This window comes from Propithecus coquereli, unplaced genomic scaffold (assembly GCF_000956105.1).
Source record: "Propithecus coquereli isolate 6110/MARCELLA unplaced genomic scaffold, Pcoq_1.0 Scaffold86, whole genome shotgun sequence".
Taxonomy (NCBI): domain Eukaryota; kingdom Metazoa; phylum Chordata; class Mammalia; order Primates; family Indriidae; genus Propithecus; species Propithecus coquereli.
This window is the reverse complement of record NW_012154840.1, coordinates 5,889,020-5,903,138: the sequence shown is the minus strand read 5'-3', so window position 1 is coordinate 5,903,138 and position 14,119 is coordinate 5,889,020. Positions and strand designations below refer to the sequence as shown.

The 14,119-nt window shown below is 37.1% G+C and overlaps 1 protein-coding gene across 4 annotated transcripts in view; it reads left to right on the top strand.

Annotated features, from left to right (window-relative positions):
* Nucleotides 1–872: 872 nt before the first annotated feature.
* CHIC1 (cysteine-rich hydrophobic domain 1) overlaps nucleotides 873–14,119 on the top strand; it is a 65,376-nt gene continuing 52,129 nt past the window's right edge. For 2 of the 4 annotated variants that reach the window (XM_012664088.1, XM_012664089.1), the window contains exons 1-2: nucleotides 934–1,305; nucleotides 11,840–11,894. In XM_012664088.1, coding sequence (XP_012519542.1) covers nucleotides 1,013–1,305; nucleotides 11,840–11,894 — 348 coding nt within the window. In that variant the 5' untranslated portion in view covers nucleotides 934–1,012. Of the gene's footprint in view, nucleotides 1,306–11,839; nucleotides 11,895–14,119 lie in introns of all 4 variants that reach the window. The other 2 variants (XM_012664091.1, XM_012664090.1) reach the window with 2 other exon arrangements.

Sequence of the window (14,119 nt, the reverse complement as noted above, 5' to 3'; positions counted from 1 at the left end):
GCCTAGCCCAGTGTCTGGAAAATGGATGATGTTAATCCATGTTTTATTAGGTTGGCAGGCTTACCCCCCCCCAAAAAAAACCCTCCAAAATTCAACATGCATATTCTGATTCATCTTTTAAGAAACAGCTCAAAAGGCACCGCTGTACAAAACCTTTCCAAACAACTTCAGGCAGTATAGCCCTTTGGTAGGAGTACTGGGCTTTTGGAATCAGAAGAGACGTCCAAATGTAAAACCAGATCTACCATTGAGTAACTCCCTGACCTTGGACAAGCTACTTAATCTCTCTGCATCTAGATTTCCTATCTGCAAAATGAGATCATCGTGGTACATACCTCATAGGATTGTGGAGGATTAAATGAGACATTCATATAGAGCACTTACTACAGTCCCCGACATTTACAAAATCCTCCATAAGTACTACATAGAAGTAGTAACAGAGTTTCCTCTTTGAGTAAAATGTTAATAAAAAATGCTTACCCTGCCTTTCAGTGTTGTGGCAAAGTTCTGACGCAAAAGTCTTTTAAAGTGTAATTCTTAAACGTAAGAGATTGGTATATACCGTATGTTTTGGGCAAAGAGCTAACTTTATTTTTATAGAATATGCTTTCCTTCTCCCGCCTGCACTGGCGGTAATAATATCCAGCCTTAATTAATCGGAAATTAAATCAGAAGGTATGTCCCCCGGATAGAAGCAGCGGGTGCGGAGAGCGCAGTGTTAAGATCAGCACCCGCAGACCAGACCTCGGTAATTCCCCGGAGTTCACCTCCAACAGCCCCCTCCCCTCCGAGCCGCGCAAGCGTACACTGAATTCGCTCCTCTCTCTCATACCCCCGCCTCCAACAACCGTCCCCCCCCCCCCCCGTCTGCCCAACACGCAGGCGCGTTTCCTCAAATCCCGTCCCTACCCCCTCCTCCTCTTCCTCTTCATTTCGTTCCCCCTCCTCTTCCAGCACCTCAGCAGGTTCAAACTCTTCTCCGTGAGAGTGGCGGCGATCGCGAGGTCACGTGATGAGCATCCTGCTGCCCAACATGGCGGAGTTCGACACCATCTCGGAACTGGAGGAGGAGGAGGAAGAAGAAGCAGCAACGTCGTCGTCGTCGCCGTCGTCGTCGTCGGTATCTGGGCCCGACGATGACGAGGATGATGATGAGGAGGAGGAGGAGGAGGAGGAAGAGGAGGAGGAAGAGGAGGAGGAGGAAGAGGAGGAGGCGCCGCCCCCGCCTCGGGTAGTGAGCGAGGAGCATCTGCGGAGATATGCCCCCGACCCTGTATTGGTGCGGGGCGCCGGCCACATCACTGTGTAAGCGAGAAGGGGCCACGGGGTTTGAAAAGGCTGAGATTTGGCAACAGTGGAATGGGAAGGATCCAAGGGCCTGTGGAGTGGGGGAGGGCTAACTGAGGCATACAGTTAGTAAGGGATACCTGGTCTTAATGGAGAAACTGAGGGTGGATAGGTGTAAAGGAAGTGGGGAGAGTGTAAGTGTGACGCAACAACGCCAGGTAAAAAATGAGTATAGGACAGGGAAGTTAGGGGGTTGGGAGCCAGAGGGATTGGAGTAGGGGCGAACCTCCTTTTTTGTATGTATGCGGGCAAGTGAATAGTCTCCTAAACTGCAGGATGTACTAGAAGGTTCTTTGCTGCCAAGATTGGTATCTAGTGGAAAACAGCGACTGCTGTGACATGTGACAAGAACTAGGCTTGGCTTCTTCAAAACAGAAACATAATATATTTTGTGAATAATATTATGGAATGTCCATTCACCCACATATGCATCTATCCATTCTTTCCATCTAATCTTTCCTTAAATATTACACCATTAGAGGTTCAGGTTGAGAGGCAGCTGTGGAAAGTAGAAAGAGCAATGGATTGAGAGGGCTCTTAGATGCTAGTCCCAGTTTTGGTTCTTATTGGCCCTGTGACCTTGGTCAGGTTGCTTCCCATTTCTGGGCCTTGATTTCTGCATCTGTAAAATAAAGAGTTTGGAATAGTAGATGGTTTCTAAAGCTTTTCACCTGTGAGATAATTTAAGATGCCTCCAGGGGATTTTGTATGCCCAAATATTAAATATACGAACATTAAATATATGTGGAAATTAGTCCTCCAGGAGCTGAGGATGATTTCTTGAAAATTTATCCAGGGTGGCCTTTTAAAATATTGAACTCTTGGATTATATTTGAGAAAATAAAATGGGGAGGGACTTCATAACATAGTAGTTGCAATGCAAAAGAAAGAATGATGGTTCTCTGGGCTTTAAAGAGTGCTGTTTTATTTGCTTGGACTGTAAATACTTGTAAGTTTGAGTATCATGTTCATCCCCTTAACTGTGCAATCATTTACTGCATTTTCAAAATAGGCCTGTTCTTTGCTATCATGTCATGCTGCCTCTGATTTTGATGATGGCTCACCTAACCCCTTTGACTTCAATTGAGTTCATATTGTATTATAAATCATATATTAGAATATGTACTACCTCCCCCATGATGTTAGCTTTGATTTTTAGCATGCCGAGTATTATGATTGTAATATACTTTTGTAATCTTTGCATGAAATGTATTAACAGAGATTTTGAAATTGTGGAAGGGCTTGGGGAGGGTTTTAGACCTGCTTTTTGATTAGGCAATTTTAAGATAATTTTTCCTGGTCCAAGAATTCTGCAGATAGCTTACAGTGTTCACATGCCAACTTACTGCGCTGTTTTACTTCCTTTCATCACTAGGGAGACAATTTATTACTCTAAGTATTATTCTGGCACCAAAGGTTACTTTCATGCTGATTATTTCAAATGACTCTATTCCAATCCCTAATTTCATACTCCAACACTGTACCCCCACATTATTTTCTAAAATTCTGACAATGGAGAAGGAGCAAGGAAACAATTTAAGTTTCCTGAAACTTATTTGTAGTTCCCTTGTACCCTCCATGCAACCGTAGTGAAGTACTTACCAACCTGTTTTCTTCATGAAAAGCGGACCACTGACACTTGCCATGCCCAGGCCCTTATGATTGGTGTAATGTCCCTCCCAGCTTAAAAATTCTGGAATTAGGAGTGTTAAGTAGTAGTGCTGGTAGTAACTGTTGGTATTAATTGACTGAAGCAAAACCTGAAAAGCAGCACACCAGTACTTGAATCACTAACCAATGTATAGTTTGGAAACTTTAGTTTTATTGTATGCATTCTCTCATCTAGAAAGCATATTTGATATTAAATGTCTGGGATTTGAAAAAAGATTACATGTTTAGGAGAGAGTTTTACTGGATCTGAGAAACGGATCTTTCTATGGTAGTAAAGCCTTACTTATATCAGGTAAAGTAAAATACTTATGATATAGGTAATCTTACTTTGAGACATCTAAAATATCAGCTTCCGTTTAATTTTTTTTCTGGCATAGGAATGTTAGAGTCACCCTAAATTATATGCCCTATCGGAATGAAATGTTTCTTATTCTCTCCCAACCCTGAGTTTTTTCCATTCTTTGTGTAGTCTTCTATTGTGTAGAGGACTTCGTTTCCTTTCAGAGTTTAAAATTTGAGTTATCACCTCAGACTCTGTATATATTAAGCCCAACATTTTTCCCTCCCCACATTGGCTGTGCTTTCCATTTGCCTCATTTCTGACCCTGATACTACCATTTTAATCTCCCAGTATAACACTTAAAATCTTTGAGATATTTTGACTCTTCCTTCTCCTTGAATTGCCCTATGCTAGTCTGTCCCCAGAATTATGTCATCAGACCTTTCGAAATGTCTCTTAGATTTTTCATTTTCTCCATTCCTATTTGGCACTACTCTAGTTTGAGTTGCCATCATCTCCTGCTTGAGTTATTGCCATAGTCTGCTGACTCTCCCCATTCCAATCCATCGTGCATGCTTATGCCAAGCTAATTTTCTTAAAACACAATTTAATCATGTCACTTCCTACTGCAAAGCTGCATTAGATCTTAATTAAATCTGAGTTCCTTTGCCTTCTTCCTCCAACCTTAGAGTTCAAGGACTCTTGAACTCTCCACTTGTCCAGCTCTCAACCCTCCATTTGTATGTTCCATACCTTTCTCTTCCAACCTTCTCCCCGATCTTGCTCCATCAGGCAGCCTCTATCTCTCCAGTATTCCTCTTTCCGCCTCTCTAGTAGCTCAGCGTTTAAACATATTCAGTCTAATTTTTTAAAAACAAAGTTAAGACAGAAGTCTTCCTATACCCATGTTCCCTTTAGTTGCTGTTTAATCTCTCTTCCTTCCTTCTCCTCCAAATTTCTAAAGAGTAGCTATGTGCACCTTATCTATTTTCTCTTCACCCCTCTGTGATCTACGTTCTGCTACCACAACCACAGAGGAGCTGTCCTCAGTTACAATCACCGTGACCTTCTTGTTGCTAAATCAGTGGACATCTTTCATTCCCTATCCTCCTGGTCCTCTCTACTGCATTTGACATTTATGATGACTCCTTTTTTCAGAAGCTTCTACTCTGGGGTCACAAACACACAGGCCTGCAAAAGCAAGGCAGGTCACAGAAGATAGTACAGCATTAAGTAGGGATGGGGACTTAGTTGAACTGGAAGGTATATATATCTTTTCTAAAGGTGTTCAAATTCTGATTTAAGAAAAAAAAAACATTTTTCCAGACAAACAAACCTAAGAACTCCTTGGCCACTTCACTCTTCTGGTTCTCCTTATACGTTTCTGGCTATTACTTAACTGTCTCATTCATAAGCTTCTCCTCCTCTTTTGCCCCTTAAATATCAGTGATCTCTAGAGTTTTGTTCTCAGACCGATACTTTTCTTATTCCCTACTCTCCCTGGGTGGTCTCATTTTACCTCTCATGTTTTCAGTTGTTTGATGTCTCCCAAATATGGATTTCTATACCAGACTCTGCTCGGGATCTTATCTGGGCTTCTTCACTCAGTGGCCCACTGTCATCTTAAATTCAGCATATTCAAACAGAGCTCATTCCCCCACACTCCCTCACATCTCCCATTACCCATCCTTGGTTTTCCTTCCTACATACACTTTCAACAGCTAAGCAATCAGCAAATATTAACAATATATGACCTAAAAATTTCTTCTTTTCCTCCCTACCTCTGCTTCCCTGAATCAGGCCCCTTTCACTACCCTAACTATTTGTCTTGCCTTCATCCTTGTCACCCTCACATCCATCCTCTAGCCTGCTGCTACATTAAGACACCAAAATTGTATATCTAACTAAACCACTTTTCCTGCTTAAGATTATTCTGTGGTTTTTCCTTTACCTCAGCATGTAGTCTAAGCTCCATAACATGGCATACAGAACTGGACCCTGCCTATGGATCAGCCTAATCTTCTGCCATTTCCCTTACTGCTTGTACGTTCCTGTTCAGCTGTTTGTCATCTCATTGCCTCTGCTCAAGGTGGGGCCTCCGTCTAGAATGCCAATACTTTCCCTTGTCCAGGCTCTCCATATGTCACCACCTCCTGCAAGTCCTTTCTGCCCCCAATAAATTATAAGCTGCATGCAAGAACATTTTGATTCCCTCTTAATCCTCAGTGCCTAGCACAGTGCCTGACATGAAGTGAGTTGAATGAATATTGGTTCACTTAGTAACACTCGATATGCCCATTCAACAAATAATACTTAGTTGAATCTCACTGTGGAGAGTACTTATTTCTGAGCATAGATATATGTAGATACAACAGTATCACTAGTCCCAGTGATAGGGTTTGTGGCATGGGCTTAGCTCTGAAAACTTTGTTAAGCTAGCCCCTATGTGTCAGAGTACCCTTGTCTTTTTGTATTATGTTAATATTTTGGGTTTCCTAGTTACTTTAACAAGATACTAATCTTCTAACATGCAATTAATTATAATTTCTTAAGTAGAATGACCTAACCACATAAATTGTAACTCCAGTTCTGAGATGGTGACCATAAATGGATATTTGGAGATCTTTTTCCAATTTAAAAAAATATATATGGCTAAATTAACTCCCACAGATCTGAGATTATAGAAACAGAAATAATGAAATGTCTCTTGAAAGTATTAAGCGTTTCAGAAATACTATACATCTCAGTGATATAACAGTGTCACTTTTTTCTTGATATTTTTTAGGATAAATATTTGGATCCAATGTATTAAAATACAGAAAAAATTATATCACATGAGATTTTTTCCCTTATTTATTAGACATTACCACACTCTTTATATTACTTAAAATATATATATACCTTTGATATTACACCTGTGTAGAAGTTAGTAGAGATGACAGATTACCAATTCTCAGAGACTCATAAAATTCTTTCATTAAAATTAATCTGAAAAAGCTGGAGTTACCAGATTATAGAATTGAAAAAGATGGCCAAATTTGCTAAACAATGCACTTCTGCAACTCTTAGCACTATAAATATTGATACTTCACAAATTAGGGAATAGAATGCCTTTTCTATAAACAGATGTCTTTGAGGAATTGCAGTGATACGTTGTTAATTTGTGTTTATATAAGGTGAATATTTTATAAGCTTTTAGGCTTTGAGAATGCGGAAGCTGTGATAACTTGCCATGATACAGTGTGGTAGGACATAATTATTTCCATATGAAAGATTAAAGAGATTTAACTAGAATCTTTAAAAAAATCTGTTTGTATTTTATGGCGTAGCCTTTCCTTTTCCTTGGTATAGTAGAGTTCAGTCCACATGCTTCAGAATCAGTATTACTATAAGTTCATAGTTTTCTAGTGAAATCGTTGTTTCTTGTTGGCAGAATTTTACTACTCTGTTTTCTTAAACAAACTGACCATGTGAATTTTGATTTGTGCAAGATTTTAAAAGACTGATATATAGCCACTTTCAAAAAGGTGAAAAACAGTGAGGGATGCAGGGAGGGAGAGAAGATAGACGATCAACTAGAAGACCCATCCTTCTTTGCCTCAGTTTCCTTTAATTCAATGAATTGTTCCAGAAGAAATTCAAAATTTGAGCATTGAAGACACTTGACAAAAAAATACAATCATTAAGAACCACCAACTGGGTCAGCTTCAAACACAAAATAAATTCTGTATTTAATGAAGTCAATAAAATGATAATGTGAGCAGTTCCCAAGTCAGTGCCTGCTTGTCTAATGCTGAAGAGCCCCACATCTTGGCTAATGTCTGTCACTGATCAGTAATGAGCAGATGAGTTTGTCTAGCCTCTGTGGACTCATAGTTCTTTAATGGTTGGTTTATGAAACAGAACTGAGGTGTTTATTCACCAACAGCCATTTCAACATTTTCCTAGTAGCTACTAAGTGAAATGTTGAGCCTAAGTTTATTTAAGTTTTTTTTTTAAATGTGCTAGGTCTCTAAAGGGGAAAGTTAAGGAAAGAAATCCCTGGTAGGCAAGAACAGGATTGCTACTGCCTATTAGCCAAAATTATGAGGAGAGTAGGGGACCTAGTTTGCCTTACTTCATACTTCTTGATGTAGATATATGTAGGTCATAGGGGAGTATATTAAGAAGTAAAATGATACTTTCTTTACCATTTCTAATATACTTTTTATAGTTTAGAAAATGCAATCCCTTTTTATATTAGAGAAGAAAATTAGTAATGTGAATATAGCCAGTGTTTCTTTAGAACTTGAGCACTGGGCTAAGCTGTGTAAAGAATACAGAGAAAACAAATAGGCCTTGCTTTACAGAGCTAACAGGTAAATTGCCTTTAAGATATTAACATGGAGCAGCAAATAATAAAAGATAAAATTTTATTAACTGGTGAATTGTATAGAGCAGATTAAAAATGGCAGTGGATGTTCAGAGAAGGGAAGTCCATGATAGGCTTGAGCATTCAAGGTATTACAGCAGGGGTTGGAACTTGAGCCTCGAAGCCTATGTAGGACTTAAACTAGGGAGAGGAAACGAGAGGAACCACGTGAGCGAAGACAGGAGCCACCGTGGCAGTGGCAGTGGAAAGGAAGGAATCATTATGAGAATGATTTCAATGGAACAAATAACAGGACTTAGTGACCACCTGGTCATAAGCAAGGTGCAAAAAAAGGAGAAGGAAGGTGCGGATATGATCCCAAGGTCTAGGTTAAAGGAAGAGAGTAATGTGTCACTGACATAGATGAAGAATTTGTAAAGGGGAACACATTTCCAAGAAAAGGTAACATTAATTTTATACGTTTCACATAAGATGGTATTATTTTGTGGCAAGATATCCAAATGGAAATTTTCATTATACAATTAGAGATGAGGGACTAGAGCATATTTGAAAATATATTACTAGAGAAATAGATTTGGTGGTCATCAGCATAGAAGTGATTGTCAAAGCTGTCAATTACAGTTGAACTGTTACAATTCCCTTAGAAAGAAAAGCAGAAGACTAAAAGCTAAATTTTGGTAAAAGGCAAGAGTGTCAAGGAAGAATGAAAGAATGGGAGTGGTTAGGAAGGGAGTGATCAACAGTGTCACAGCTGCAGACAAAGTCAAGAGAAAAAGTTCTGACAAGAGAACATTGAATTTGGCAGTAAAGAAGAGAAAATGAATTTGTCTTTTGCATAAATTTACTGAATAATAAATTATTTTCAGCAAAACAACAGCATCAAAAATCAGGTTTCAAAATTTCTTAAGAAAGGAGGGGATATTAGGGAAATGAAAACAGTGGAAAATCCATTTACTGGTGATAAGTGAAAAGAAAATAGCAAAGGTAAGAAATTGTAAAATAATAAAAATATTCTATACATTTTGAGGGATACATGTCTGTATCCACTACATATTTGATATCTAGTAGAGGAATGGCAGCTGGCAAAAGCTAAAATGGCAGCGGTCTCTGATTGAGGTAGGAACATATTATTGACATCGCATCTAAAAGGCATTTAGACAAGATGTGGAAATAGAGCTCTGCTTTATATCATGTCTACTTTCTAAAAATGAAAACTGCATCTATTTCTTTGTCACACAATAGGAATTTACTCTTTGTGTAATAATGGATTAAATACACCTTTCGACTAGTGATAGTCACTATTTGACTAGCTAAATGATTTAAATGAAATGTTTCTTGCACTATTGAATATTTGTCATGTCATTGTTTGCTGAGTTAGCACATAATTACAAATATATGTTTAATACTAGAGTGCCAGTTTTTCAAGCAGCAGATGAAAGTTGCCATAAATATTCATGCACAGGGATGTCTCATCTTGTTTTAAGTTTGGCTATACTTTAAATGTATAGATTTAAAGGGAAAGTGTTTGCATATTATATTCTCATTATATGTACTGACACCTGAACAGAAGTAATTAAGGATTTTTTAATGTAGTTAAGGTCTTTTTATAGTTGCTAATTAATTTTCTCAACTATTTGAAAATATGGGATTTGTTTTAAAATACATTTTGAACATACATAGTATAGTATATTTAGGCACAGGTATGTATCTTGCCACTAGCTGCTAAGTATAGAGAGTTTTTGTGCTTAAGACTGACTTGCGTCTTTGAAAATGGGCTATTAGCATAAATGATGCAAGGACAGTATGATATTCCTGCATAGAGTTGTAACTGTACATTGTATTCCTACCATTTCTTTAATGTGACCCTAAGACCAAAGTGCCATAAATGAGTTGAATCAAACAGTACAGTAGCTTATTATTCGACAAGGTTTTATTAAACACCTGTTAGGACAGAAAGGACTTAGGGGTAAACATTTGAATGTTGGTCCCCCCCCTCACTTACTAACTGCATGACTGTGGGCAAGTCATTTAATTAGTTTATTTTCAATTTTTTTTTCTGAGTGTCAGCTTCCTTGTCTATAAAATGGAGATGACAATACCTCTCTTGAAGGCTTTTAAAGTATAGAAGTAGTATATAGTCATGGATCACTTTTACATTCTGAGAAATGTGTCATTAGGCGATTTCATTGTGCAAACATCATAGAGTGCACTTACACAAACCTACATTGTATAATAGCCTACTACACGCCTGGGCTATATGGTATAGCCTATTGCTCCTAGGCTACAAACCTGTACAGCATGTTAGTGCACTGAATACTATAGGCAATTGTAACACAATGGTAAGTATTTGCGTATCTTAACATCTCTAAACATAGAAAAGGTACAGTAAAAATATAGTATGAAAGATAAGAAATGGTACCCATATAGGGCACTTACCATGAATGGAACTTGCAAAAATTGGAAGTTACTCTGGGTGAGTCAGTGAGTGAGTTGTGAGTGAATGTGAAGGCCTAGACATTACTGTACACTACTGTAGACTTGATAAATACTGTATCCTTAGACTACACTAAATTCATTTTAAAAATTTTCTTTTCTCAAGAATAAATTAACCTTAGCTTACTATAACTTTTTTACTTTATAAACTTTTTAAAAAGTTTTTTGGCTTTTGTAAAACACAAATACATTGTACAGCTCTATAAAAATATTTCTTCCTATCCTTATTCTATAAACTTTTTTCTATCTTAATTTTTTTTAAACTTTTTTGTTAAAAACTGAGACATACACATGTTAGCCTAGGCCTACACAGGGTCAGGATCATCAATATCACTGTCTTCCACCTCCACATTTTGTCCCACTGGCAGGTCTTCAGGAACAATAATACACCTGGAGCTGTCATCTCCTGTGATAATAGTGCCTTCTTCTGGAATACTTCCTGAAGGACCTGCCTGAAGCTGTTTTCAGTTAACTTTTTTTATATAAGTAGAAAGAATACACTCTAAAATAATAATTAAAAAGTATAGAAAGTACATAAGCCAGTAACATAGTCATCTATTATCAATATCAAGTATTGTGTACTGTATATAATTGTATGTGCTATGCTTTTATGTGACTGGCAGTGCAGTAGGTTTATTTACATCAGCATCACCACAAACACATGAGTAGTGCATTGCACTATGACATTACAAGCAGTACAACATCACTAGGTGATAGAAAATTTTCAGCACTATTATAATCTTACAGTACTACTGTCATATTTGCAGTCTGATGTTGACCAAAATATCAGTTATTATGCAGCACATGGCTGTATTTATATAGCACAGTGTTGAGCCCATGGTAAGTACATAGTTATTGGTAACTGTTATTGTTATTGCCTACTTCATGTGGAGTTCTCAATAAATGTTAGTGTCTTTTCCTTTTTGCTAACAACCTATTCTCCACTAACATAAAATTGTAGTCACTATGGTATGGTATCATCTAACATTCAGGAAGTGACCTTTGTTATCCCTATTGAAATCAACAAGCGGGTGAGTAAAGGCTTGTAAAATTGGTTTTTACTTCTTAATACAGATTTCAGTGAGTGTACTAAGAGAGAGATCTTTCAAGGCTAGGATCTGTTTTCTCAAAATTGGTTGAATTCACACATGAAAGCCATTTATTAGGATCAACCTTTGAGTGAATAGTCACTGGTCACAAGTTGTCAAACTCTATAGTTCCAGAGGCTGTATTAGTTGGAAAGGAGGTACTTTTTATTAGGAACATTTGCATACACATACACGAAAGTGCAAAGAATAGTCTGATGCACTCCCACGTACTACCCATCATCCAGCTCCAACAATTATCAACTAAAGTGGGTTTTGACAGAAACAATTAAATCAAAAATTGACATTTCCACCTGTATATATAAGTGTTTCTCTAATTTATTATTTTTTAATCCCACATTATGGGTCTAATTAGAATCCCACTTTAACATTTGTTCCTTGTTAAGCTTCTTTTAATTTGGATTGATAAAGATTTATTTTCTATAAGTATCATATAAAAATTTTTTTCAGTTCACATTTTTAAATCAAAAGACCAAAAGAAAAATGCATGAGCTTGTAACTTTTCTTTAAAAAAGGGAAAGAGTTAAATGTGCTGGGTAGAATATATTTTGTTTTGTCTTTGTTTTTAAGGTTTGGCTTGACCAACAAGTTTGATACTGAATTTCCCTCAGTTCTAACAGGGAAGGTAAGTGAGAACCTGCTTTGAATTTTTCAATTCTAAAGCATTGTTTTATGGCTTATTCAGTGTTAGGACAAATGCTTTGAATCATTGGTAATAAAGTTAAATAACAGGAGGCCTCCGTACTTGGAAGCTGTGTTGGTAGTGACTGAAAGCTGTCTCCATGACTGCCAGCCTCTGACCAATTATTTTGTCCATTGTCCATTAATGCCAGCTATTATTTATTTATCTGCTCAGCTTTTCCAGTTTTTCATTTTTTCCTCAGCACACGAAGCTATAATTGTTTTCATCTAGGTCAATAATTTCTTGTTTTTAGAGTTAAAGGTATTTTTTAACTGTATCACTCTATTAATTTTTAAAGTGCCATATAGTATGATTTATTATACATGAAAAAAATCAAATTTTAGTTAGATATTTTTCTGACTTTTGGATAGTTTTGAGTTTCTAAAATTGGACTCACTGTAATAAATTACCTTTCTTTTCCCTGGTTCCTCTACATTCAGTAGTATCTTCTAGCAAATTCAAAGACTTCCTAGAATTTGAAACTATAAGTCTAGAGACCTAATGTACAGCATGATCACTATAGTTAATATTGTATTGTATACTGGAAATTTGCAAAGGGAGTAGATTTCAGGTGTTCTTACCACACACACACACACACAAAGATAACTATGTAAGGAGATGAATATGTTAATTTGCTTGACTGTAGTAATTTCACTGTGTATATGTGTATATAATATGATGTCGTATACTTCAAATATATACAATTTTAAAAAAGAAACTATATTTGGAAAATCCTCTTATAACTGTAATGCTCACTTTCTAGGCCCAAAAGGAGAAGACTCTGCCTGGGGCAAAATGTTATTTACATTCCTTTGTTACTGGAGGAAATGTAGGAAGAAGAGAGAAAAGCCATTTGATTACAGAATGGTCAATGATTTCCAAATGGTTGATAGCTGAATGCTTGGGTGGCTAAAATGATGATTTGGGGTTAACTTTTTGTATTTTGGAGCCTGTAATTTAATTTCATTCTGTTTAATTTTAGTACTAGAATAATGTTATTTGTTAATATAGATTTTGGGTATATTTTCAAATTATTCCATTTTGAAAGGGCTTTTTGTACTATTTTAGTGTGAATTTTTCTCATATTGTTAGTGAGAAAAGCCAAGTACAAATCAATACATATAGTATTATAAGAAATGGGAGAAATAAGCACATTAATAATTGTTTTTTTGCATAAAGGAATTCTAGAAAGATATACATGAAACTAATAAAAATGATTGCCTTTGATGGGAGAAGGGGAATGAGATGGATGGAGGCAAGGGTGAGGAGGAGGCATTTGTCTGAATATCTTTTAGTATTGTTTTCATTGTTGAACCTTCATTTAGTTTTAATTTGTTCTCTCTTGTTCTAAACTCTTTGAGAATGGGCTAAGATGCTTCTACTGATACTGGCTTCTTTTTGTCATGATGCATTTTCCAGCTGTTTACTTTCCTCACTTTTGGCCTAATTGCAATCTTCTTCACAGCCTCCTGCGGTGGGTAGAAAAAGACAGCAGTCCTGTTTCTTTTTTCAAAGGAGTATCTGTGAAATCATAAGAAATTCTATTGAATTTGACCTTGAAAGTTATGTTGTACTTTATTTGCTTCATTTCCCCCCTGAAAAATCAGAGCTAGCTTGAGACAGAATAGTTAAGCAAGCTTTACAGTCAGATCAGGTTTGAAATCCGGGTTGTGTCACTTACTGGCTTTGTGGCCTTGGGCATGCCACTTTTCTGAGCCTCAGTTCTTATGTAAAAAATAGAGTTTGATGCTGATAGTTACCTCACTTCTTGTTTTAAGGATTAAATGAGAGAGCATACATAAAATTGCTAGTATATTGTTAGGTACTTATTAGTTTCCCAATGTTAGTTTGTGGTTGCTATTGACCGTTCTTTATCAGTGTATCCCAGTTTCACCCTGATTGTTTTTCCAATTTACTCACTGGCTTTCAATTTTTAGTTGCTTTCACTACTTTATCTAAATAATGGTGTTTTCTCTGATCCCACCACTAATTTGTCCGTATTGACTGTTTTTTTTTGTTTTGTTTTGTTTTGTTTGAGACAGAGTCTCGCTTTGTTGCCCTGGCTAGAGTGAGTGCCGTGGCGTCAGCCTAGCTCACAGCAACCTCAAACTCCTGAGCTCAAGCAATCCTTCTGCCTCAGCCTCCCGAGTAGCTGGGACTACAGGCAT